This window comes from Lissotriton helveticus, chromosome 8 (assembly GCF_964261635.1).
Source record: "Lissotriton helveticus chromosome 8, aLisHel1.1, whole genome shotgun sequence".
Classification (NCBI taxonomy): Eukaryota; Metazoa; Chordata; class Amphibia; order Caudata; family Salamandridae; genus Lissotriton; species Lissotriton helveticus.
This window is the reverse complement of record NC_136069.1, coordinates 18,472,505-18,500,435: the sequence shown is the minus strand read 5'-3', so window position 1 is coordinate 18,500,435 and position 27,931 is coordinate 18,472,505. Positions and strand designations below refer to the sequence as shown.

Genomic DNA, 27,931 nt, shown 5'->3' with positions numbered 1-27,931 from the left:
GGGGCACTTTGACTTTTGTGCTCAAGCTTCATTTCAATCTCAGTCCGGCCCTGGCGGGGGGAATGTTTCCTCTCCTGCCTGCATAGGTAACTCTTCTGGCTGCTCAAGCCTAGACTGTCAGTAGCTCTTTGCCTTACATTAATTAGCACTACCTTCTCCTGCAGTCTGGTGGCCCCTGCCTGTCCCCAGCTGCAGAACTTGGAAAACGCTCAAGGCAAGCGCTCATCCTGGCAGAAACATTTCCTTGGTACTTCGGGTGGCACAGTCTACTCAGGTGTGTCATGCACTCTCTCTGCACTGACTTACACTCATCACTGCAGCATGTACATTAACCTACTAGCTCGCCCTTCGAGTTTTAGTTATATTGTACTGACAACCAGGGGCATGTTTGTATTAATTTCATGATATTATCAGATAAACTTGCTCAGTGCCTAATACATAGCATCGATCCACAATTGATGTCTTGTCAAGTTGAGCATATGGCTCCACAGGGAGGAGAGATTCTTGACACTTTCCAGCCTAACCTGTGTTAATGTTGAGTGTGTTTGGGGGTTCTGCATGGTGATTTACAAAGGATATTAGGGTATTGAATCCTTCCCCCTAATTAGTGTCAGCTACGGCAGTGTTGTTATTGGAAAGTAGTGCCATTTGCCCTTCTAAATGACACAGGTGGTTTATGTAAGAGTCATTCTAGTGTAACATTTTTGTTGATTTTATATTTCTCCTTTGGTATGCATTGTTCCTCATCTAAGGTCTAATACAAACATTCCACCCTAGGTTCTTGTTTGCCTGTATCCTTGTAGTTGGAACTGGCCTGTCTCTTGCTTGCATTGTCTCTGTTGTCTTGTTCTAGCCTTCCACTACTACTCAGCTGTAGATGATGGATCTCTGAACAGTGTCATGTATGTGCATGTTTGCATTGTGCTGCGGGGATTAGCAGGTAATCGTTCACGCAGCTCTCTGATGGATGTCACATGCGGTTTTTCTGAGTCCCAAGATAGATAGGGTGACCAGATTCTCAAAACAAAAAACGGGGACAGGTCATAGACATAGAAGTAGGACTACAGTTTGCAGTAACTATCGACGTAAAAGTAGGACTATGTGACAGCTGTCAGACATAGAAATCTGAGAGACAGTGGTTATGGAGACTTGAGGGGCACTGTTAAAGGGTACTAGTGAGGGAATCCGTGGCGGAGGTGGCCTCTCCCTCCATCTGTCTCTCTCTGAATGTCTCCCTCTCCAACTGCCTCCCTCCGACTGCCTCCGTCCAACTGCCTCCCCCCAACCGCCTCAGTCTCCCTTCCTCTGTCTTACTCTTTCTGTCTCCCTCCCTGTCTGTCTCCCTCTGTCTCACTCCCTATCCCTGTCTCCCTCCCTGTCTGTCTCCCTCTGTCTCTGTCTTCCTCCCTCTCTGTCTCACTCCCTCCCTGTCTCACTCCCTCCATCCGACTGTCTCCCTCCCTCTGTCTCCGTCTCCCTCCCTCTGTCTCCCTCTCCCCCGACCAACATTCTGTGGGTTCCATAAGGGTCTGTGACAAAGAAGAAAAAATGTTGCTTTCATTCTTAAATCGTTTTAATATTTTCCTGTATTGGTGGTGCCCAGGTGCACAATGCCCCGCTCCACTCCCTCCCCAGCACTTCTCCATGCCCATGGCTCACAAGGGCATTTTCCTTTTAACTGAATTGTTTAGGTTTTGTTTTCGTAGAGGTTACAAGCCACAGTGTGCAGAATGATGTAAATGTCAAAGCTTCTATAGGGCTTCTTGGCAGCTTTTCTTTCCAATGCACCGTGATCCCGGCGCTGCTGCAAACCCATGGCCAACACACTGGACCCAATAACCCACCGTATTCACCCATTGAAGGGCCCTTTGCCAAAAGGACTATCAACAAATGCACAGGGTGCAGCAAAGCTGGGTAGTGTCAGAGTTAAATGGATCTGACCTCTACATTCTTGCTGTGTGTACATTACTGCTCATAGAATTTATGGATTTTCTGACAGACCAAACCAATTTGCGTGATGTTAAGCGTGATGTTAAACATTTTACGTTTCTAAACCCACTTTTTCCTTTAATCATGCATAAACCAGACCACAAGTTCTTCTGGGAAATGTTTTGTTATTTTGGTTTACCTTTGACGGCTGCCGAGCACCACGAATTTTTTTAAAGAAAATCTTTAATGGTGTATAATTGTGATATTGTAGTGGTTTGGGGATGCACAACGCTGAGAATAACACTGGGTTATATTTTTTTCTCACATAGAAGACCCTCTGAATCCCCCCCCCCCCCACCCCCCTCCGTCGTCTGTGTGTGCCTGGGCGGAGACAGCTTCCAGGGGACACACACACACAGCCGCACCCGAGCACTTAAGAGGTCTTTAAAATACCATTTTAGTGCTAATGAGGCTTTGTTGTTATTCACCCCTTATCAAAGCCCCTGCAGCGCCACTCTGCCTGTTGCTGGAAGGCCCACGGCGGGGGTATGCTAAAACCGGGACATTTGAATGTTTTACCCGGACGCTGTTGCAAAACCCGGACATTTCTCTACTTTAGAGAAAAGTGTCGGGACACCGGGACAATTTTCAAACAAGCATTTACAATGCAATGGTTTCGCCTTTGGAAAAGTTAGAGCTATTGGCATTGTAAATGACAAAATGTGTATTTATGTGTTGGTTTTGAAAACAGATAAATAAATGGCATTGTCATTTACATTGCCATTAGCTTAATCTCTGCAGTCACTCTGCACTCCCTAGCACTCTGCACTCCCTAGCACTCTGCACTCCCTAGCACTCCCTAGTCACTCTGCACTCCCTAGCACTCCCTAGTCACTCTGCACTCCCTCACACTCCCTCGCACTCTGCACTCCCTTGCACTCCCTAGTCACTCTGCACTCCCTAGTCACTCTGCACTCCCTAGCACTCCCTAGTCACTCTGCACTCCCTAGCACTCTGCACTCCCTAGTCACTCTGCACTCCCTAGCACTCCCTAGTCACTCTGCACTCCCTAGCACTCTGCAGTCACTCTGCACTCTCTAGCACTCCCTAGTCACTCTGCACTCCCTAGCACTCCCTAGCACTCTGCAATCACTCTGCAATCATTTACAATGGCAATAGCAGAGCATTGATATGCGCGTGCTCACACTGTTCACTTCTCACTAGTGGAGAAGTTACGGCATGAGGACATGCCAGGTGAGCGGTGTAGGGGAAGGGGAATCCTTTAAAGAGAGTAATTTTCTCTCTGGATTTCCCTTCTCTTTTTGAAACGAAGGAGCAGCAACATTGTCTTGGTCATGGTCTTGTGTCACCAGGGCTTTAAGTCAAAGCTTTTCCAATATTATATGCAACCCATAGTTGCTGCTTATTTATCTTATGCAACTAACGACTATTGACAAAGTCAATAGTCTCGACTTGTTGTAGATATGTTACTTTTATATATATCTGGATGTAATGACAGAAACAGCAAAATACAGGCCGAGCGGCACACTATACTATTAAGCACAGACTTTTAGTTTACATGTTTTTAAGCCACGTCCTTAATTATATTGGTCATGCCCTTTGGAGAGACCCCCAGTTTTTTTCATCCCACTAAAGGCCCAGCCTACACGATTTACTTCTTGCCCCCACCCCCAGAGAAGGCTATTTCTCTGCTCTGATTACTTCATCCAACAGTCACACGCTGCTGCACTCACGCCCATACCTGCACACTCCTCCGGGTTCTTCTTCTCAGTGTGACCACTCGCTGGTATGATCTGTGATCGGGCGGAGCGGCCTCTGATGGGAGGGTCCTGCTTCTTACACAACCCGAAAGTGAAGTCCAGCAAAACCCTCCACAACGGCCACAAACCTGTCTGTAGGTGGCATTCTGATCACCACAGCAACGGGGCTGCTGGCGTCTGAGGTCACGGAGCTAGAGAACACAGCAGGGCAGAGATGTCACGACCACTGAGGTCATGGCCAGCCCGTTGAAGATCAAACCGCGCAGTCGAGTTGGCCAGCTGTGACGGGAATGGGGCAAGGGAGAAAGCCTGGACAGAGAGAGGCAAAGAGAGGGAAGGCACAGCGAGGGAGAGGCGCAGAGAGGCACGGAGAGAGGGAGAGGCACAGAGAGTCACGGAGAGAGGGAGAGGCACAGAGAGGCACGGAGAGGGAGAGAAACAGTGAAGAGGGCCGGGGAGGAAGAAACAGACGAGGGGGCAGAGGAAGAAAGGACAGCAAGGAGGGGAGAGAACGGGAAAGGCAGAGAAAGTAGGCATTTATGGGTCATTAAATTCAAAGGGGAGACTGGAGGAAACTCAGACAACACTGGATTTAAAGAAAGAGAGGGACGTGAGGTGGAGTGGAAAGAGAGAAAGAGGCAGAGGGTGCACAGGGGACAGTTTGGAGAGGCAGAGAAAAGAGTCAGGGAGAGGCAGAGAGCAGGGCGAGACCGAGAAAGCGAGGGGCAGTAAACAGGCAGTGAGAGAGGAAAATGAGGGGTGCCTGCGGGGGGGGGGGGCACAGAGAGTAGAGGGGGAGAGGGCAGTGAAGAGGGTAAGAGTGAGGCATGAGGAGGGAGAGGCACGTTACGGAGGGTGACAGGCAGGGAGACGGGGAGCAGAGAAACGAGGGCGAGGCACAGAAAAGAGAAACGTGCAAAGCAGGAAGAGAGAGAAAGGGGCAAAGTGAGACAGCAACATCGGGAGGGCAATGGAATGGATGAGGGAAGGAAAGAACCGGCGAGAAAAACACACTGGTGAGAGAAATGTGGAGGGGGTCGAATGATGGAGGAAGAGAGAAGCAAAGAGAAGAATAAGAGACACACACCACACACACCAGCAGTCTATTGAGACTGCGGACACACAGCCTGCTGCAGAGGGCCCCGGGGCCCCACTCAGAATGCGCGGGAGGTGTCTGCAGTCTCAGCTGAGATGACACCATAAGGGACACACACACACCAGCAGTCTATTGAGACTGGGGACACACCGCCTGAATGATATGCTTAGTAAGTCAATGCAGGCACCCTACGCACCCCTCGGCACCCCGGAGGCAGCGACCTCCTTAGATACCTTTTCAAAGTAGCAGAAAGTAAAGTGGATTTTGTTTGTGCAGCAGTTTCCATGCCATAGCAAAGTCATACAATTGACATACAGGCTTAACTTTAATTGAGTGTTGGACAAAGGACGCAAGTGCTTAAAAACTGATAGATGGGCTTTATGGACAACTGTCAAAAAGAGTTCCTATTTTGTGATGCTAAATCAAAGGATTACGTGGAGATTTTTTGGGGGAACGAATCTCAGACTCGGGAGCTTAATGTTGGCTCAATTCAAAAAGCACATTTGGGCATACACTTAAAAGCTTGACAGAAACAAACTTACCAAACATGGCACTCACAGATCCTGCCATCAGTAGCTCTTGGGTGGTGTTGTACATTTCGACATCAATCAACCCTTTGCGGATGGTCTCGCTGACTTTGGCTCCCAAAAGGACTGAGCCCACCGTCTCAAAGATGGATGCCGGAACACAACTCCGCTCCTGCCGTCTCTTCCCCCGGGGCTCCCTCAGCACACGGGAGCCCCGCACCATCCAGCACTTCTCCTCCGGGGCTCCATGCGTCTCCGGGCGGGACTTCCGTCAGCTGGAGGAACACAACTCCGCTCCTGCCGTCTCTTCCCCCGGGGCTCCCTCAGCACACGGGAGCCCCGCACCATCCAGCACTTCTCCTCCGGGGCTCCATGCGTCTCCGGGCGGGGGCGGGACTTCCGGCCTTCTCTCCCACGCACCATGCCAACGGTGCTTCACCCTAACCCCCGTTTCCCCTCCCTTGCCGCACAGGACTCTGCTGACTTGCCTGACGCCGCGGCACCTGAGCCCTTCGAAGCATTCTTGAAGGGAGAGGACACGGACGGCGGGAGGGGGCGGGAGGGGACACGGACGGCGGGAGGGGGCGGGAGGGGACACGGACGGCGTGAGGGGGCGGGAGGGGGCGGGAGGGGACACGGACGGCGGGAGGGGGCGGGAAACGTGCACAGGACAGCGAGGGGGGGGCGGAAAGGCACACGGAGGGGGCGGGAATGGACAGCGCATCTGAAATACGGCGGGAGGGGACACGGACGGCGGGAGGGGGCGGGAAACGTGCACAGGACAGCAAGGGGGGGGCGGAAAGGCACACGGAGGGGGCGGGAATGGACAGCGCATCTGAAATCACTTTTAGTGAAAGGGGAGGGAACGGGAAAAAACGTAACTCCGCCCAGGGAAAAAATCTCAGGAACGCCCCCGAATCTGGTCCGGCCTTGACGGACAGATCCGGCACTCAATGGCTAGCCTCCATTTATGGAGCTAGCCAATGAGAGCCGGGGGACGTTCCAGAAGTCCTTATAGTCAACAAAGGATTTCACCTGCGCTGAAAAGCTGCGCAGAGCGCAGCCTTTCGGCAGGCGAAACCCAAAAACGGGGACTGTCCGGGGGGAAAACCCGGACGTCTGGTCACCCTAAAGATAGATCATGCAGTCTATGTGTTCTCCTTTGTACTGCCGATCACCGGTGTATTCAATTGTGTAGCCTTGGACCGTGTCATGTATGTGCATGTAACTTGCAGGGTAACTATTAGCGGCGATACTACGTGTCCCTCGGACCTCTTTCAAGTGCTTGCCGTCCTTTTTCCCCAGCAAACCGCCTCCCCCCTAGGGGCGGCAATCTGAGGAATAGCCCCGGGCGCCACAAGCTCTAGCTACACCACTGGGCCCAGAATAGCAACTGTCTGTGTGCATTATTTAGTTTGCAAAGGCCCAAACCTGAGGCCTAGGTTTTCCTTTGCCCCGGTGACCTGCGTCACCACATTTCCCTCATCTTCATTGCTCGACTTTTCCTTGCAAGAAAGTGTCACTTAGGTTTGCTGAAATGTCACTCATAATTACACTGAAATTATGAAAATGTCACACATAAGCAATCGGAAACCATGGCAGCCATGTCTGCACACTTGTACATTTCGCATTATGTAACGTTTCTGTTCCTATTGTGACGCGCTCAGACACCTTCGGGTAAAGTCTGCGCTATAGAAAAATGCATAAGTAAATAAACAAATAAATGAACAAGTAAATAATAAATGAAGTCAGGCGCGAGCAGCTTCCTGCTGTGTCGCTTTGTCCGTCTTCTATGTCGCTGAGCCTTCCTCGGCAATGCGTCGCTGCTCCCGCCCCCCCCCGTGACGTCGCCGGTGTTCCCCGGCGCGCACCTGTGACGTCCCCGCCCCTTGCCCTTTGTGACGTGTGCGGCGCGCGCTGACCCTGCGCACGGGCCGCCGTTGATGACGCGCTGACGTGCGGCGGCGCCTGGAGTGTTCTAGTTGTCCGGCCGGGCGGAGGAAGATGGCGGAGTACCTGGCCTCCATCTTCGGCACCGAGAAGGACAAGTGAGTGCGGGGGGGCGGCTGGGGGCCACTGGGGGGCAGACAATGAATGGACCCCAGCTCTGGGGGCCACCGGGGCCAGGCAGCTGTCTCTGGGAGGCTCCAGCCCTGTGAGCGGGGCCAGCAGAGGGCTGACTGCACAGGGGCCCTGCCCTGGCTCCACAGAGGCCCCCTGGATCCACAGGCACCCTACCCTGGCTCCACAGGGCCCCCTGACCCCACAGGGGCCCCTGCCCTGGTCCCACAGAGGCCTCTGGATCCACAGACACCCTACACTGACTGGACAGGGGCCACAGACCCAACCCTGACTCCATAAACACCCTACCCTGGCTCCACAGATGCCCCCTCCCCTGAACTGGCTCCACAGATGCTCCTTTCTTCCTACCCTGGCCCCTGGCTCACCAGTTGCCCCTTTCTTCCTATTCTGGCTCATCAGTTGCCCCTTTCTTCCTACCCTGGCTCATCAGTTGCCCCTTTCTTCCTACCCTTTCACATCAGATGCTCCTTTCTTCCTACCCCGCCCCTTTCTTCCTACCCTTGCTCCACAGATGCCCCTTTCTTTCTACTGTGGTGCCACAGATGCCCCTTTCTCCCTACCCTGGCTCATCGGTTGCCCCTTTTTCCCTACCCTGGCTCATCAGTTGCCCCTTTCTTCCTACCCTGGCTCATCAGTTGCCCCTTTCTTCCTACCCTGGCTCATCAGATGCCCCTTTCTTCCTACCCTGGCTCATCAGATGCCCCTTTCTTCCTACCCTTTCACATCAGATGCTCCTTTCTTCCTACCCTTTCACATCAGATGCCCCTTTCTTCCTACCCCGCCCCTTTCTTCCTACCCTTGCTCCACAGGTGCCCCTTTCTTTCTACTGTGGTGCCACAGATGCCCCTTTCTCCCTACCCTGGCTCATCGGTTGCCCCTTTTTCCCTACCCTGGCTCATCAGTTGCCCCTTTCTTCCTACCCTGGCTCATCAGTTGCCCCTTTCTTCCTACCCTGGCTCATCAGATGCCCCTTTCTTCCTACCCTTTCACATCAGATGCTCCTTTCTTCCTACCCTTTCACATCAGATGCCCCTTTCTTCCTACCCCGCCCCTTTCTTCCTACCCTTGCTCCACAGATGCCCCTTTCTTTCTACTGTGGTGCCACAGATGCCCCTTTCTCCCTACCCTGGCTCATCGGTTGCCCCTTTTTCCCTACCCTGGCTCATCAGTTGCCCCTTTCTTCCTACCCTGGCTCATCAGATGCCCCTTTCTTCCTACCCTGGCTCATCAGATGCCCCTTTCTTCCTACCCTGGCTCATCAGATGCCCCTTTCTTCCTACCCTGGCTCATCAGATGCCCCTTTCTTCCTACCCTGGCTCATCAGATGCCCCTTTCTTCCTACCCTTTCACATCAGATGCTCCTTTCTTCCTACCCCGCCCCTTTCTTCCTACCCTTGCTCCACAGATGCCCCTTTCTTTCTACTGTGGCGCCACAGATGCCCCTTTCTCCCTACCCTGGCTCATCAGTTGCCCCTTTCCTCCTACCCTGGCTCATCAGTTGCCCCTTTCTTCCTACCCTGGCTCATCAGATGCCCCTTTCTTCCTACCCTGGCTCATCAGATGCCCCTATCTTCCTACCCTTTCACATCAGATGCCCCTTTCTTCCTACCCTTGCTCCACAGATGCCCCTTTCTTTCTACTGTGGCGCCACAGATGCCCCTTTCTCCCTACCCTGGCTCATCAGTTGCCCCTTTCTTCCTACCTTGGCTCAGCAGTTGCCCCTTTCTTCCTACCCTGGCTCATCAGATGCCCCTTTCTTCCTACCCTCTCACATCAGATGCCCCTTTCTTCCTACCCCGCCCCGTTCTTCCTACCCTTGCTCCACAGATGCCCCTTTCTTTCTTTCTTTCTTTCTTTCTTTCTTTCTTTCTTTCTTTCTTTCTACTGTGGCGCCACAGATGCCCCTTTCTCCCTACCCTGACTCCACAAATACCCCTCCCCTGACTGGCTTCTTCGGTACCTCTCATCGCAGTACCACCTTTCCCATGCATGCCTTCCTCCTGTTCTGATTCATAATTACCTCGTCCCACACACTGTGATTGGATCCATACAGATCACCTCCTTTTATTTGGTCCACCAGTAACTTCTACTTGTGTCTTTATAAATTTGCCTCTTTGCACATGCGCCATCAATACCCCCATCCTTGCAGTAGCTTCATGAACACCACCTCTCTGCTAGTTTCATGTGTGTCCCTTCACTTGTTCCACAAAGGCATCCTCACTCATCTGGCTGCACACATGCCCAGCCACTAGCTGCATAAATGTCCCTTACTCGATTATTATTAAGATTTGTCTGGCGCAACGAATCTTCCCCAAGGGGATCTCTCGGCGCCTGGGTAGCAAACTACTGATTGAGAGTAATCCTTAAAACATCCAGGTTTTCAGCTGTTTCTTAAACTGTTCTAAGTTGGAGCAGGCTCGAATCTCATCCTGCAGTCGATTCCAGTGGGAGGGGGCTAGATGGGAAAAGGCATGACCACCCAATTTAGCTTTCCTAATTCTCCATGTGCAGAGCAATTTCAGAATACTCGATCTCAACGTACGGGATGTAAGGTTTTAGTGTGCTCATTAGGTACGCAGGGCCCGTCCCATGGAGGACTTTAAACACTATACACAGCAGCTTAAAGACTGCTCTTTTCCAAATCGGGAGCCACTGCAATTGTTGGAAGCCACTCTATTGGCTCTAAATTTTCCCATCACCCTGCTGTGGCTTCACAGATACCCTCTTTTCACACTAGCCATGCACACCCTTTCTTGGGCTGGCTTTATAAATACTTATAAAAAACAGTACACAGATAGGGTAAGTCCTCCTTACACTGCTTCATAAATACCTCGCATCCCTGCACATACTTTCGATGATCTGTGGGCTGCTAACACATGGAATTAGTGGTCATAGCAATGCTTATATATATATATATATATATATATATATATTTCCTTCTACCTTCGGATCATGCAATATAGAAACTAGGTTCTTTTTTCGTATATACATACCCCATTTCTGTGAATTTGCTTCCTTAATTCCGGTGGTAGGAGAATAAATTACATTTTGATAATTATAGAAAAAGGAAACCTATGTCTTTCTGTCGTAATTGCTCCTGCTTTATCAGTCTATCATTTTCTAACCATACACTGACTGCTAGAAATGTTTGACTACAGTGAGTTTCTTCAGTGAGCCTGAGAGGCACCACCTGCATAAAAGTATTTTTGTGTTTTCCCTGGATATTTGCTGCTATTCATTTGCTTTGTGATAGGAAGGCTAGTGAATTGTTGGGCTCTGACTGGCCACAATGACCTGTTCTCTCTCCTATTGTATTATGTGGTTCACTTGGTGTTCTCACCTGTTCTCCTGTCATGTCCTTCTATTTGATATCATTGAACTGTACAAGCTCTCCAAGCTGTAGCTTTCGGTTTCCAGAGGTAAAGGCAGCTGTGATAAGTGATTGAAGAGCACCCTTTCTATAAGTCTTTTTCTGACTGAGCAGAAACCACATGCAGTTGTTGTGAAAAGCAATGCTGTTTACTAGTTACATTTAAGAATTAACTCCGAGTCAAAGTGTCCCCTTTTGTGTTAGAACTTGGACTAAATTCACTCGTATTATTGGTCTGCCCTGACCGGGCCACTGTTTTGTGAATACATTGTCCCCCATTCTTTAACATATACATATACTGGGCTTTGGCTCTGCCCAGAGGAGTATTGCCCTCACACCTCATGCTATTGGATGTTTAGTGCATCATTCTGACTCTAATGGGACTATTTTATCCACAAAGGCACCCTGAATCACCAGACATAACATTCTTTAACCTGTAGATATATTGTATACAGACATCAATATGTTCTGCTTTTCCCAATGAAGCATGCTTTTTTAAATGTTTTAATTAGAGCTCAAATTGCAAGCCAGCCCTATACGTTTTGTCACTCTTGCTTTATTAAACCACTGAGGATTACATTCTAGAACACCTAATATTGGGGTTGCCATACCCATAGGCTTGGAAGCGTATGGCAGTTGCTTTTGGGTGAATGTCTCATGTCATTTGAATCTGGTGTAATTTTGAAGGTGGGCATGTAGGCCTCTTTGTTAGTTGGACATGTTTGTCTGTGACAAGGATTGTGATTTGAGGTGGGTTCTCGCTTTCCTCAACTAATAACCCCATTTCTTGCAATAAGCCTAATTGAAATGAAATGATTGTTAGGCGTGCATTATTTGCATTTGAAAGATGCAAGAGAATCGCTGTGTGCTAATGTGCATGACAGAAGTACTATGAGTGTAACATGCAGGCTTAAAGATTTTCAAAAATAACAACTGGGTGAAATATTTCCAGTTCCCCAGCAGTATAAGAACTTTTGTCACTAATTTCTTTCTTTTTGGCTACCATACAATATAAACATTTGTGGGTTATTCTTAATTACCAAATGCATCTTAGGAGACATCCATGTTTTGGAGGAATGCCTGTCTATACCACTAATGCTCCTTTGTGCATTTGATAGTTTACAAAATAAATGATGGCGGTGATTTGCTGTGAATCTCCTTGTTCCAGCCTTGCCGTTGGTGATTTGGCTGTGGTCGTGTAGGCACTGTGTTCCCAGGATGGCACAGTACTGCCAGGATGGGATAGCATCAGAATAATGGCCCCACGTCCTTAAATGGGATCTAGGTGTAATTGGTCCACTACTTTACTTTGCAAGGAACTGGATTTTCAGTGTCTTTCCAAAACATCGTAAACCAATTGAAGGCTTTACAGAAAGCTGTTAAGCGTAGTTATCGTTTTTAATCAAACTGCTTCTCCCTCCATTAATAGATGGCCATTGGATAAAAATAATTAAAATGTAAATGGGGCCTCATGGATGGAATGGCTATCCGTCAGGAGACCCTGGGTTACTTGTGAGTGGTCTTGTTGCCCCATTTACTGAGGATTTGTGGAAGCAGTCCAAAATATGACATGCCTAATTTATTAAACACGGATTTAAATGGATCCATCTTTTATCATAATTCCAATGGCGGAACGCTGTCCTTCGTGGATTATGAGGGCTTACTGACTGGCCAATAGGCTCCTGGAGCCCGTTGGAACAGCGTCGGATTCCCCTGCCAGTTTAAACTTCGACTGCTATCGTCATAATGCCGCGGTCAGACTTTAAACCTACCATGTCGGTCGGAAAGCCTCTGACATCGTAATCAGGCGCTATATGTGCAAACAGCCATGCTGGATAACAAACTTAATCAGGCCTGTTACAGGATTCTGCAGAAGACCCAATTATAGGTGTGGACGATCTATTTATGCTAGCTTTGAAGATTTGAACATCTTCGACCATAAGGTTAGGGCAGCCAAGCTTATTAGAAATGTAAGAGAGCTTGTTTACAAATGGATTGAAGTGCTTGATGTTTCTCGTACTTGAAATGTGGTTTGAAACGTATTTGGAGTCTCTGTGGGCTGGTCCAGGATGAGGTGTTTTCCTTTCATATTCAGTTATTCAAATACTGCCTTTATCATGAGAAAATCATAGACATGGGGGTTTAATTATCTATTGTTTGCACTGAATCTGAAAGACCTAAATCTCCTGAGATCTAATTTTGCTCGCTTTGGAGGGTGTAGTGCTTATGCTTCACTTAAAGTATGGATTAAAGAAGGGATAGACATTGCCCTTTGTGGGACGAACAAGAGAGCCGGTGTTAGAAGAGAACCTTGTCTTGAATATGTGTACACCAATGCTTGAAATTGGCAGGTAGGGTCTTAATTTGAAAGGGAAAGCACCTGCACTTCTCTGCCTTCTTGCAGTTTGTTTAATGGGAGACCACTGGCACTTCTCGGGAGCGAACTGTTACTCTAAATAGCGAGTACCTGTTCTATCTGTATTTCCTTTTAAACCACTGGTGCACACTATGGTGCATTTGTTGCTCCCAGTTATGTTGAACACTGTTTAGAATATTATAAAGGTGTCATGGCATCTACCTCTGCCATCACATATTTAAATGTTAGGGCACCCGTCTAAAAAGGGGCAGTTTTAAAGCGGTCTTTACAATCCGACTTCCCAGGGGTGTGGAATTTAATCAAATAATCGCTTGTCCGTGGGACAGGTTGCTTCATAAATCAACTTGTCCGGTAAAGTAATCCACTTTGAAGCCACGTAAAGTGGCAAAAAAATGATAGCAGCTATCTCATTATGTAAGAGTTCTGATAATAGATTGTCTGAATATGCCACAGCTAATACTATAGTATGGTTTGAATTCTAGAAATGTCCTTATTTTGCCACCTTTCCGCATATCTACGTACTGGGGCTGAAGTTAGTGTTGAGCAATAGGGTTGGACTGCACTTGAGTCTGTGCAAACCCACTAACTTGCATGTTTTAAGGGATTTCACCAGCTCTTTTCCAATCTTTCCCTATACTGAGAAGGGCTGGAAATGTACTCCTGACAAGGGTATAAGTAAAACTTTTTCCAGGGTTGGGGAAAAAAGATGTTGGGGGAAAAGTGAACTTGTAAGTGCCCAACAGATTTTTGCATGAGCAAATCTAAACATGCATATTTGCTTGTGCTAAAATGCTGTTTGCCAATATTTTTAAGACGTACGATTTCCTGGCCTACTTTTGAAAATTATTGTGAATTCACAAAAGCCATAAATCCGGACTACCGCAAGGATATATACCCTGGGTGCACTATTGTGATTTAATTTAAGAATTGGGCCCCCAATTGGGTCTTGAATTAACCAAAACCCTTTGTTTATATCGAAATTCTGGTTCCGTCTGTAGGCTGACTGCTGTAAGTAACATCGTTCTCTCCTTTACCAAGGAGCATATCGGCACACAAAGTAGTTTTGTTCAGTGCCAGTGGTTTTTGTGGCAATGTGTGTTTTTTGGGACCCAAAAAAAGTATTCTTTTTTTGTCAGTGGTTGGTATAATGGTGAGGGCTTGGCAGTTCCCACAACAGTTTTACAAAAAAACGTGTCCAATAAAGCAAAACATGACAAACTAAAAGGCTGACCGCTAATGTCAGACCTATTGGAATTGCCAGTGATTGATTATTTTCATGTTTCCCTAATCTTCTCGCAACAGTGTGCACTGATTTTCCATTCTGAATTTTTTTTGTGAATAGTATCGTGCAACCACATATTTTACTAAATCACGCTTCGAAGAAATGAAACCTAAAATGTCACATTGGCTTAGAAAAAACGTTTATTTTGTGACTGCGTTTTTTGTGAACGTTTTATTTTAGAGCAGAGACTCCTCAAACATTTTCATCTACTCGGAGAGCATTCTGGGAGCGTTATACAGAGCATCATATAGTTAAACTTTGCAAACATGTGTACTTTTTATACTGGAACCACTGTCAGTGGAGTCCGAGCTTACAACATTTGCATAGAGTGCTCACCCTAATTAAAGCTTTGCATTAGTGAACCATACATGCAAGCTCAAACAGTATTAACATATGGGCACAAATATTACCTTAACTGCAGACAGTACTCTTTCCTTATCCATAGGTTCACTTTCCCACCAACCTGTTTTTCCCCAACCCTGGAATAAGTTGACTTCTGCCCTTGTCAGGAGTACATTTCCAACCTTTCTCTCTTTGGGAATTTTTGAAGACCAGTTGATGAACTCATGAAACGTGCAAGGTAGTAGGTTTGCAGACTCAAAAGCGCTTTCTAACAATTGGGAACTATTGCTTACCCCAAATTTCAGCCCCCTTATGTAGAACTGTGGAAAGGTGGCAAAATAAGAGAATTGCTAGTACTCAAACACTACTATGGTATAAGCACTGGCATAATCATAAAGGCTTTGATCAGAGGTCACATATAATGAGATTGCTCCCATAATTTGTTACCGCACTATATTGCATCAAACGAACAAGTGGATTTTGTTATCGGTCAAGTAGTTTACTAGAGGAACCTGTCCCATGGACAAGAAGATCTTTTATTAAATCCCATACCCCTGGTCCGTGTGCATCCCTCTGGAATATTCTGAATTCTGAGAATTTTAGGTGCTTTATTTTGAAAAAAATGATGTTTAAAAAACTATTAATATACCTGTATCAATGCTTTGAAGGAAAGCTCCCTTTTCTTCCATTCAACGTGTGTTGGTGCTTGAGAGATAATTGCTGATGTTTGTATTTTTTGAGGGTGAGTCTTTTTGGGGTTCAATGCATTTTCTTTTCAGTCTTCTCATGTTTGTTCTAGGTTTTCCACCTTAATAGTTTTCCTAATGATTGTTTCATCTTCCTCCTTCAGAGTAAACTGTTCCTTCTATTTCAAGATTGGAGCATGCCGTCATGGAGACCGATGTTCACGGTTACACAATAAGCCAACATTTAGCCAGGTAAGTTACTCCTGGACGCTTCATTCCGTTTATGGTAGATTCTGGATCTTTCTGTGTTTTGCCTTGTGCAACTTGGCGGAACTTTGGTGCATACACTGGATATCTGGTTTGCAATTCAAGACAAAGCTTGATCAAGTGGTCTGCCGGTGTGTGAGCTGCCTGTTAGTATTGCTTGTTACTTGCTGCCCACAAATGCAGAACTAAGTGATCGTGCACTTCTACTGTAAGATAGCTATTGGTAAAGAAATCCAGTTTGTCGTCCATGTCTATAGACGAATCCCTTGCTTCATTAGCCATGCTCTAACGGTATGTCTGTGTGTATATTGTATTTCTGTAGCGCAAGTCTAGCCAGAAGGCAGCAAATCACTACACGTGGTCAAAGGCAAGCTTAAAGTCACAGAGTAATAGGAGAAGAAAGTGAGTTGTTGTTGGGTACTGCTTTGTGATTGTGTCATTTAAAGAGGTGCTATTTCAACAAAAGGAGAGTAGGCGAAAGCTCAGGGGAGCCATACTATCTCCCAGATGCAACAATTAACTAACCATGGTAGCTCCCTTCTATTTTAATTGAATCAAAGATTCAAGTTCCAAAACCTGCTCACATATCCCTTGAGAATGGAAAAGGGTCCTCGCACACACAACCTTATTTTATGCTTTAGCACTGGTGACTGTGTGTCCTGCAATTGTGAGTTTGCATGATTGTGTGCATGCTGTTTGGCACTTTTATAAAAATAAAAAAAACACCAAAACAGGGAACTTAGTATATTCCTCCTCGTATTCTTTAGGGATATCTTGATTCCGACAAAGGTCGCATGTCCCTTCTTGGAAACTCAGAATGGCCTTGACATATAGACAAGGACATTACCACCCCAGACGTCCACCTAGGTACTACCATAGTTAACCTTTCCAGGATGACCATCATTAAATAATGGATATCTGATTACATCCTAGGTGATTATTATCTCCTCTCGTCCCTACAATCTTTTAGCGCTCCCAAATCAATTGCTGCGCCCACCCTAATGTCATTCCTGGGGTGAGGGCCTAAGGATGAAGACCCTTTTATAACCTAAAGGGTTATGCAACTAGGGTTTTGGAACTTGAATCTTTGATTCAATTTAAATAGAGTGAACATACCTTGGTTATATAATTTATTTCAAGAGGCGAGACTTCAAATCTTTCCTAAGTTGGGACAGCATTGGGTCCTGGCTGATACAGGGATATTTTGCCAAATCCTGGGTGGCTAGATTGAGCGGACCTGTTTTGTTTATCCTTTATTCGACTTCTTTGTCTGATTGTGCCCAGGTTGCTGGTGTGCTGGGAACCACAACGTTGGTGAGCTTGTCTGCAAGATTATTGGGTTGGTGCCGGTAGTGATGGCTTTGTAAACTCTTTATTTAGATTTTTATATAGCTCTTGCAAGACCCAGGGGTATCGGAGTGCTTTACAGACATGATCGAAACAGTTTTGAGGAAACCTGAGATTCAGAAATCACGGACTTGTTCAGCGTTTGGTCACAGAAGTTCTGGAGAGGAGCCTTCCTACAGTATGTAGCAGGCTAGGTGTTGATTAAGGAGAAGATCTTTTAGTAGCCTTTTGAAGCTCCTAAAGGAGGGGTTCATCCTAATCTGGACTGGGAGGCTGTTCCAGATTTTGGGAGCTTTGCCCGAAAAGAAGCATGCAAGAGCTTTTTGGTGGGATGAGCAGAAGACTATTGGTGCTTCTTAGATTTCTTGACTGGTCTGCTTTTGATATTTGTCCGCAAGGTAGGCTGGTTTCGTGGTTTTGGGGGACTTTGTGCTTGAGCTAGGCTGTTTTGAAGCTGCAGCAGGCTTTGATCAGGAGCCACTTGAGATTTTTTAGATGTGATTGTGTCTTTTTACTCCCGTTACCATCCTTGCTGCTTAATTTAGTGTGCCTCTTGAGAGGGCTAGGTGTGACTTTGTGGTGCCAGTGAGAGTGGCTTTCCCATAAACCAGTTTAGATCGCACCAACGTGTGTGTCGGTTTTTAGGTCATTCGGGGACAGGAAGGGTTTGATTTTGTGTAAGAGTTTTAGGTTGTGGAAAGCGCTCATGGCTGTGCTTTGTGGGTTGGTTCATGTTCAGATTTGGTTCCAGGGTGATCCCCAGAGATTTGACGGATCTAGTTAGCCACAATTTGCAATTCAGAGCGTCGATTGGTGTTTATGCAACTCTTGGGTTTATGTTGTCTTTCTACTTTTGGCTAGGAACGGGATTTCCATCTTATCTTTGAAGAGTTTCAGGTGATTGTGAGAGAGCCAGTTTTGGGCTATTGTGAGTGTTTGGTTTAGTTTTTGTATGTCTTCTAGTGAGGAAACTTCTAGCTAGGATTGGGTGTTGTGTGCATAGAGGTGGTAGAGGACGTTTGCTTATTTCGGTATAGGGGCGAGAGGTTCCATGTAAATATTAAAGCGAGTAGGTGAAAGGACCGATCTTGGGGGACAACCCTGTTTATGGTGGGTGTGTCAGAAGTTGAGTTGTTTATTTTGATTAGTTGGGAGCGATCATAAAGATATGAGGTGAACCATTTCACGACCAGGCCAATCTCTCCAAACCACATTGGAAAGGATTCAAGAAGCACCCTGTGATCGACTGTGTTGAAGTCCACTGATAGGTCAAGGAGGATGAGTAGGCAGCATTTATCGGAATCCAGCAACTTGTGAATGTTATCTGCTCTATTAAGTAAGGCTGTTCCAACTACATTCTTTTCTTAAACCTGATTGGAAAGAGTCGGAAGATTGTTGGAGTTGATGTGTTGGTTGAGTTGGAAGAGGATTCATTTCTCAAGTATTTTAGTCCAGAAAGGGAGGTTAGAGATGGACCTGAACTTGTTGCGGTCCTCCTGGTCAGCACCTGGTTTCTTAAGCAAAGGAGGGACTTGTCCTAGTTTGAGTCAGTCAGGCTTTATCGTATTGAAAAGGGATGTTAGAAATCGACTAGGTGCTGAACTGAATACCCGCATTCTACGATGCTTGCAATGTGTACATCAACCATGGCATGCCAATTTAGCATCAGAAATATTCTGCACATGACGTCAGTCATTAGTGCACCAATAAGTTAAACTCCTTCAAGAACCAGTGTCCTGGAAAGGTTAGTGTGAGTGTGGCTATAATAAACATAGGTCAATACACAATCAGGCAGAAAAAAGGCAACATTTCTGGCAGTTCAGAATGATTTTGCTTTGTGCAGAACAGACTACACACACTTCTCACATCGAAACCACTATGCCTTCCTAGTGCTAACTTCCTTAATGCAATGCATGACGCCTGAAGAATCAAAGATGCTCTTCTTGTTATAAAACATGTGCGGAATTGCATCACAAAAATAATCTTTACAAAGCAACATAGACTACAAGGTAATAATACAATGGCAAGAATGCCTTTGTACGGCTGGCAAAGGGAGCCAATGGAGTTCAATCAGGATAGGGGTGAGGTGATCATATTTCTTCAGGCCCTGGCGGAGACATGCTACAGTGTGTAAGGGGTTATCACCATCCAGATGTAAAAGTACACAGGTTTGAACAGCAGACCTGACTTCGCTTTCTGAAAGAAAGATCACCTATTGGGCTCAACTTTTGTGTGTTTATTTATTTTTAGCAGTGCAGTCTGAGAGGGACAGGTTGGTGTCCAGGGTGATTTGGCACTTGAGGAGAATTTGCGTTCAAAACTGTCGAGCTTTAGGGTGGTGTTTTCCTTGAGGGAGTGGTTGATGTCCAGGGGGAATCCTGGTAATTTGGCGGTCAGAGTGTGGGTTTGAAACGGTCATGCTTCCAGGCAAGGAGCAAGATTTGTACTGTATCTTGTCCTTGGCAAATACGAAATCAGTCTTGGTTGAGCTTCGGGCAGGCACTGGACATCAGGTCTGGTTAATGAGTAAGCAGTGTGTTTTGGTTTTGTATTGTCAAATCTTGATTCTGTCTCCTGTGAGTGGAGCACCAAGCACCTCCTGGTAAAAGTTGACGATGGTAGGAGACAGTATAGCACCTTGGGGGATACTATTTGTGATGGGGATCTTTGGTGTCCAGGCGGTGTCCACATGAACAAAGTTATGAAGTTCACATTCCCTCTTGCCGTTTTATTAGGAGGCAAACCAGAAATTATTTGGCCATAACCTAATATTGGTAGTTCCCATAAGTATATGTGGCTACGGGGAATAACTTGCTGTCTTTTGTGTGCGACACTAAAGCGCATATCACATTTTATGGTTTTGTCATGCTAACAGTCCTTTCCAATATTATACCCTGAAGTCCAAGAGGTTTATGCAGTTATAATGCCCGGGTCATGGGAGCCTGCTCCTGCAGGGCTATCCAGAACTTGAGTAGAGGTCTGACCCCATTCCTGTTGCCAAGCAAGGTGCAACAACTCCTGGTGGACGTTTAGCAGCCTGGAATATAATCTGCAGACAACCTTATTCCCTGCTGTTTGCAGTGACTTTAAGATGGTCCCTGTTGGTCAGTTCTACTGCTGTGAGCAGCAAGGTATAAGACAACCTTTGGCCAGCAATGCTTATGCATTGAAGGAAGTTATATACTGTCCGCTATGTAGTAAGGGTACCTGCAGAAAGGGAAAATCGTAGCAAGGTAGCCATAATGCACAAAAAGAATCCAAAATGCTCTATTAACGTCTGTGTGTGCTTTAGTCATTCCAGGGCTAAAACAGCATTTCTTGTTAACATACATAAGAAACTAAATGGACCAAGTAAGGTTCTTCATTCAAGAAACTTGTTGTTTGAGGAGAGCTATTTCTCCAAGGTCCCAGTACCAATCATGTACACCCACCACAGGCTGCTGTATTTTTTGATGCAGTTGGAGTCATATCATGTACTGAACTCTAAACACTGCTGTGTCAACTACAAGCTTCTTTGAATCCACTTGCTGAATATGAAGGCTTGAAAAAAGCCTCAATTTTCATAGTTTGCTTACCCACACCACCTTCTCTCAGATGTAAGGATTTACAGTCCTGGGATTTGTTGTCATTGTTTATTTTTATTCAGTGCAGAAAATAATTATTGCATCCCTCAATGTGGCCCCTAGAATGGTTAGAGTTAATAGTTTTAACACTTTAATAAAGTGAGAAAAAGGTGCTTCGTATTTAAGCGTTGTAAAGGTAATTGCATCGCAATGCCTCTGAACATGTGCACAATGGGGCCTTCATGCCTGCATCTACTTGCCTGGGCTGTTTTGAACCTTTTTGAGAAAGTGTCTGAAATCGGAGCCACTTTTCTTCTCACCAATATCTTAAAGATGGCAAGCTATTTTCACAAACATTTCCCAAAGATTTGTGTCTCCCTCTTGAATTGGGAATCCCTTTGCTCGGCTGCACAAACTGATGCTGCACATACCTGTAAGAAATGGATATGATGCAGCTTCCTAGAATTTTATTCTTGGGGTGACTAGATTTTTACATACTTGTCTCAGTGTCTGAATGATTTGGCATCACTAGCCCAGTAGTCTTCTTATACCACTCCCTTGCTTTGTCTTACCCAGTCAGTTGGAGAAACCTTCATTGGTGACATCAATATCTGAAACACATCATCTGCCCCTTTGTGGTGTTTGTTAGATTGTGGTGAAAGAAGAGGAGACATCTGTTGGTGACACATTGTGCCCAGAACCGTTCTAGACCATATGCTAAGAACAAACTCTGAATATCTGTCAGAAAATCTTATTTAAGCATCTTCATGGACAGACACACCAAGACTTATTAAATGTGTCTGTCCTTTTAATGAACAGTTTGCAGATTGTGTCGCATGTAAATGAAATACAAAATCAAACTCTGAAGAGTAACTTGCAAATTTGTGTTCTACGGTGAAGTGTATAAAATATTGGTGGTGTATTTCAGTGGGGTCAAGTGCTGAGGTGATACTACTTGTCCTGCTGGGAGAGGCCCTCCTCTGAAAGGTAATTGTTCCGGTTTCTTTGTATTAGCTTTGCTCTTACGCAATAATATGCTTTTGGTCATCGTTTGTTTGGTGTCTTAGCTTGGGGTCTTTCTATATGAATGGGCAGGCAATCCTGACTGGGTGTCACTTTGTCCGTTTCTGTGGGCTTTATTGGTGCATGCTCTTCCCCACTACTCCACCCCCCCACCCTCTGGGCCTACACACCAAAACTAACGATTGGCTGTTTTTGTGCCTCGTGTAGGTATTTCTTCAGATTTACCTGCTGCAGTTTTTCTCTCTTCACTCCCTCCAGCCCTAATATTTAGGGACACTTGAATTATGCGTAGTGTGGCATATTTTGTTATTGTATTACATCATTATTTTTCATTTTTACCCTTAACCTGGTCTGGGCATTGGTTTCACCTCATTAGTACCATTGTAATACCCAAATATAGCAACAAGCAATCAAAAGATGACCAGTGAACCTTTCCAAAGGGCCTTCCGCTGCTTACCAACACACGTTACTGCGTTTTTAGCAACATTTGAACCGTTTGAGCTAGAAACATTTTTGCTTTTACAATCTGCAGAATATGCCGCAGGTGACGGTTTATTTGTCAAATCTATGATTGTGAAAAACGCACGCAGCCACACAATTGCATCATTCCAATGGCCGTGCCAATAACTTGTTCCTGTACTCCTCTCTTGATCTCCGTTGTCTCCAGGTTGTGTTCACCTTGGCACCCTTCTCCTTCCCTCCCTCCACAGTGCATGTAGAGATTTCTTTGTCCCACACACAGCTGCTTCAACTTCTTGCTCTGTTCAGTGCTTTATTCTTTTCCTCCATTTCTTTTTAATCCAATCCACCGGTCGCTCTCAAGTCTCCTACTTCTGCTTGCTTTGGCTCCTCTTTGTTCAGCTTTGCATCCTTAGCCTTTATCCTTTAATCTGCGTTGCTACCCTCATTTTTCTGCTATCCCACCTTTACCCTCCATTGTCTAAGCTTTTTCCTCCTCATTCCCTTCTTCAGGTCCTGTTGTCGATCTATGTTCTCCCAGCCTGACCTGCCTGAACTCCATGTTATTTTCAACTTTGCAACCTTTCCGTCATTGTTGTTTATTGTATCCACTAATTCTCTTTGTCATCTTTAACTGTTGTAGTTTTCTTTCCTTTAGGTAACTTTTTTGTTTACCTTTTAGTCTTCAGTATTCATTGCATGGTTACTGCCTCTTACCCTTGCTACTGTGGGTGGGAGGGTGCCTTTCTCTTCAAATCTCCCTGATCATCTTCACCAGACTAACCATGACTGTCACATCCTTTACTCTCTTCTACCATTGGCGAGTAGTTGGCACACAAGTCTGCATTCTATCAGCCTGTGCAGTCCCTCTCTTAACCTTACTACCTATTATTACTGTGATTGTCCCTTCTTGGACTGATGGGGCAGTTGCATCCATAAATGTCTTCTTATAGCCTACACTTGTTTTCTTGGTAGGGGTTACTAGCTCATGGTCCATGTTTATTTTTCTATGCTTCTTCGTTAACTCAATCCTTGGCCTCCTTTCCTTTTTCCATCTGCTGCTCAAGTTTATCGATTTTATTGGTTTATGCCATCTCTTGGACACAATCTCTATAAAAATTAAATCAATTAATGTTGTTCTGGCAGGCTTTCCAATTATAGATGATGCTTTGGTCTCTTTTTTTGCCTCTGTTGTTGTAAATTGACTTCCTAAGTGGCAGTAAATCACACTTAATGAGAGTGCAGGGTCACGTGTTGGGTAATATGGAAGCCTTGCATTTGACAATTCGCACTGCAGGAGGGCAGTCGGTCTCCGTTGTGTATGTTTGCATTCTGATACTCCACTAAATGTAAGAAAGTGTTGCCTTTAAAAACCCTATTATGCTGCTATCCTGTGAAATACCCTGGCTTAACTCCAGTTACACTGCTATCCTTAATGCAATGCATGCTATATTCAGGTAGAGACTTGAAGCTCCGCCGACTCTCCGCCCATATTTGTCCATTGGCTTGTGTTATTGTCCATGGTAAACTGTGGCTTTTCATTGGCCAATAGGCTTAGTACTCCCTCCTTGGTGCCGCATTCTCTAATTTTGTAAGCTCTCGTGGCAACACCCCCTGGTACGTCTGTTGTTACTTGGTAGGCTTTAATTGCAGCTTCCGAGCACTATTTTCTCAAATAGCTTTGTCCTGCCTGCTGAGGCAGGCGTCACACGCTCTCTCCTAACGTTTTACATTTTCTTTTATAGCACAGCACACATTTGCAATGCAATAGGATTCGCATTTGCGACAGTTTAAGTTATTGGCATTGTAAGTGACAATGCCTTTTATTTATCAGTTTAAAAAACATCACATTAATTAAAAAAAATGTTTGTTCCTTTCTCCCCCTGTAAACCTTTGCTTTATTTTGAGGGGATAGTGTCCCCTTTTCCCCCCTCTCAACCTACCCCTCCATCTTGGTACTGCCCCTCTCCAGCTCTCCTCCTTTCTTTTTCAAAATATGGATATAACTTGTCCACAAAAACATACTATTTTGGTGGAAACAGTATTTTAACATTTTGATATTTCACCATGATTGAGTTTTTTCATTCTCTTATTTTTTGGGAAATTAGTAAAAATAACAGAATTGAGTTCAGTTCAGCACATGATCCTACCCAAGCATATCCTTCTGAGATCCATCTGGTTAGGCTTCACTATGAGGTATGGAGGCATGACAACCTTGCAGGTGTTGTGGTACACTGCATCCTTGCCAATGGTGGTGCTTGCCTACTGGTCCCTCTTGATTTACCGGGAGCGTTCAGTATCTTCAATCATTACGCTCTGTCAAACACTTGTCGCTTCTGTACTTGGATATGCACGGAAGCCAGTGCTTGGATTCGTTCACTGGATGGTCTCTGTGAGAAGCTTGAATGTTCCCCTGAGGGATGCAGTGTTCCATAAGGATCAGTCCCAGTCCCAATTTCTCCACAAACCCTATATGGAGATGTTGGATCCTAGCTGACTATTTTGTTCTCATTCATCAAAGCGTAGATGACACTGCTCTTCTGACGATATCAACTCGGTGGACTTATATCTTACTTCGCAAGGTAACTACTTCGTAAGCTGATTTTGTTCTTGTTCTACTGTAGTTGCCCCCTTTCACCCCAATTAATTACTTTCACTATGTAAGTTCCTTTTGTTTTACACTAGATCTACAGTGCACTCTATGCTCCCGTCACAGAGCTGACTGAAGATGCCGCTTATGAACTTCACTTTCAGAAGCGGAAAGACCTAGTCCAATCAAATGAGTTTATATGGGAGGCCTTGGTCCTTGTTCTGTCCTAGTTAGGTTTCGGAGATCGCATGACTCGTGAGCCTAATCCATATCCGGCACGGCACACACGAGCCATTCTCACCTCAGCAGCCCATATTATTGTGAGTGTAAAAGGCTTGACCACATCAAGACTTTATTGGTCACTGGTCATTGCTTGCACAATTGAACCTCTAGTTATTTATCCGGCAGCTTACCTCCATGTCAAATTAACTGGCAACAGTAGTTTTTGTACAATTAGCTTGACGCTCTACGAGCAATGAAAACTAGCATTCTCTTTTGTAAAGCCTGACATGTTCTATGAAATTTCAAAAGTACGTAGTTGCCCAACAGGCCTCCCAGCGCCAAAGACACATCGCGAGTCATAAAGTCCAATTAACATCAATAAGACTAACTAAAAAGGAAGGTCTCTGAGTGTTTCCTAAAACTCAGTTCTGCCTTGTTCTTTCTTAGCTCCACACGAACAGCTGAGAACAGTTGCTTATCAACTCAAGCTTCTTTCATGAAGTACTCAGAGCAACCATGTCCAGGTTATGACAAGTCCCTCCTTCTATTCACAATAGAGCTGAAAATTCTTCTGAGGCAGTTTTTATAAAGCCTCAAAGTGCGTGCTGCATAAGTAGAACAGCAGGTGGGGTCGTTTGTAATGAAGTAGGTAAAGTGTAGGTTTGATCATGCAGGGTGGTAGTAGTCTTTGATAAATGTGCCTTCAGTTAATGCCTGAATTACAAGCGCAGTACTGCGTTCAGTGGGCCTATCACAGATCGTGGTGCGTAGATGGAGAATAGACCAGTCTTTTAAGTCCATTGCTTCTTGCATTTCCTTATCAAAAGTCTGTTAAAGTCCTGGCTCTTGATGTAATGTTGTCCACCTTGGCTTTAATTACTCTTGACATTGTGTAGGGGCGTGGTGTCACATAGCCTGGTCCTAAAAATATTTCAGGCTTGGTGGGAAAGAAAGGGTACTTCTTCCAGTGTTGAGGAAATTTGTTTGAACTTCTCTTACCACCCTGATGAGACGTGCTGCAGAAATTACAATGTCTTTGTGGGTGGCCAGACTGGTGTTAAGAAAAGCTTTGCCTCAGTCCAGTTGAGAGAGAACTGGCACTGTTGTCCTGCGCCCAGGTTCATGAGGGAGGAGTTTCACTTTTTTCGGGGAGAGGGAAGTTGGCGATGGGTTCTTTGAAGAGCTGGCCTGTTTTGAGGGTGAGTCCAAATGATCTTTGCATTGACTCTCAACTTGAAGACGTCTAGGTTCATTGTCGACTAGCCATGTGTGAATCTGTGGTTGTTTGTTGTGTTATAATTCAAACCTGCTTGACCTCAATTGTGCTTAGCTTGCAGCACATTTTTAGTCTGAGAAAGGCTTGAGGTGGTTAGAGGAGATTTTGAGGTAGTCTTTGTTGGTTACAATTTACAGTTAGTTGATGAGTGTTAAGCAGCCATGCCCAAGCCATCCACTGCCACTCGCTGAAGAGGGATGTTCAAGAGGAAGGGTTTTTGCCTGCTGCTGAAAATGAGAACAGAAGAATGACCATTGACTTATGACGTGTGTTCATAGCTAAAAGCAACCGACTGCATGACTAAAATGGTGCCTTAACAGACAGCTTTGTGGCAGGATTAGAAAATACCAAGGATGGAATTGGGAAAGGGGTAAAGGTTAAGGTCGCATGTACTGATGTCTTGTTATCCTGCTTTTTGTTTGGGATGCTGCTGTTTCATCATGCACGTGCTCCTCCGGGGTTTTTATTTTGGCCATGAGGTATGGTAGCTGCTGGAGTGGACCCCTGGTAATGCTGCAGGTCTTTCTTTTGATACAGGCAGCCATGGGAGTTGAGGAGCTTCTCTCTGACTAACTTGCACAGCAGTGACTCATCGTGAACTCTGGCTTCTGGTGGGATAGTACTCTCTCGAGTATCAAGAGTGAGAGTGGGTAACAACAAATTAATTTATTTTATTTATAAAGTTTTATAAAGCGCGAATTTGACCAAAATGTTGGTATCGGAGCGCTGTACAACCTAATAAATTGCATTAAATATACAAGGAGCAAAATATAGAATATACAGCATAAAAAGATAATACAAAGAGACATAGTGAAAACATCAGCAAAGAAATCAAATTGGCATGGATGGTCACCTCAGCTAGGAAGGAGATTATTCAGTAGTCTCGTTTTTTAAAAGAACAAATGAAGAGATGGTCCTGATCTCTGGGGGGAAGTGAGTTCCAAATTGTTGGGGCAATTCCAGAGAAAGATCTCTAATGGGTTTTCTTTTTTTGAAATTTTGGGGGTTTCGGCAGTAGGGAGCATCTACTACGAGAAGCTCTATTACTTCCGGTTAGCACCAGTTTTGGAGCCAGCTAGCGAGGAGTGTTGTGGTGGATGGCTTTGTATGTCATGCATGCTATTTTTAGGTGTATCCTAGATTCATAAGGTAGCCAGTTCAGAGCGTGGAGGGCTGGGGTGATGATCACATGACCCCCATATTGCACCTGTGATGAGCCGTGCAACAGCATGGAGGGTGGCCCTCAACTGTGCTAGTTTTATTTTCGGTAGGCCAACAAGGGTAGCATTCCCATAGTCCAGTTTGGATATCACAAGAGCCTGACCGCCATCTTGAGATCTGCATAGGGCAGGAAAGGCTTTAGTTTTCCTAAGTAGAGATGGGAATTGGCCCCTCTGGTTGTGAAGCTGATGTGATTCATCATGCAGAGGTTGTTGCCTGGTGTTATTCCTAGGTATTTTGCTGAATCAACAATGTGTGGGGTACAGTTCAAGGTAGTGAGTAGTGGGAGCCAGTCTTTGATGTTAGAGGTGGGGTTTTGAGGCAAGATTTATAGGCATTCAGTTTTGAGGTGGTTAAGTGTTATCCAGTGTTGAGTTTTGTTCAATATGTTATTGAGAGTGCTGATGTCGTTGGGAGAAGTAATTTTCGTGTTTGAGGATTTCCGTTAGGGTCTCCATGAAAAGATTAAACAGGGTGTGCGAAAGTGAAGA

The 27,931-nt window shown here is 45.6% G+C and overlaps 1 protein-coding gene across 6 annotated transcripts in view; it reads left to right on the top strand.

Annotated features, from left to right (window-relative positions):
• Positions 1-7,258: 7,258 nt before the first annotated feature.
• Positions 7,259-27,931, top strand: part of U2AF1 (U2 small nuclear RNA auxiliary factor 1) — a 123,416-nt gene continuing 102,743 nt past the window's right edge. For all 6 annotated transcript variants that reach the window (XM_078656392.1, XM_078656389.1, XM_078656393.1 and 3 more), the window contains exons 1-2: positions 7,259-7,381; positions 15,637-15,724. In XM_078656392.1, coding sequence (XP_078512518.1) covers positions 7,338-7,381; positions 15,637-15,724 — 132 coding nt within the window. In that variant the 5' untranslated portion in view covers positions 7,259-7,337. The remainder of the gene's footprint in view (positions 7,382-15,636; positions 15,725-27,931) is intronic.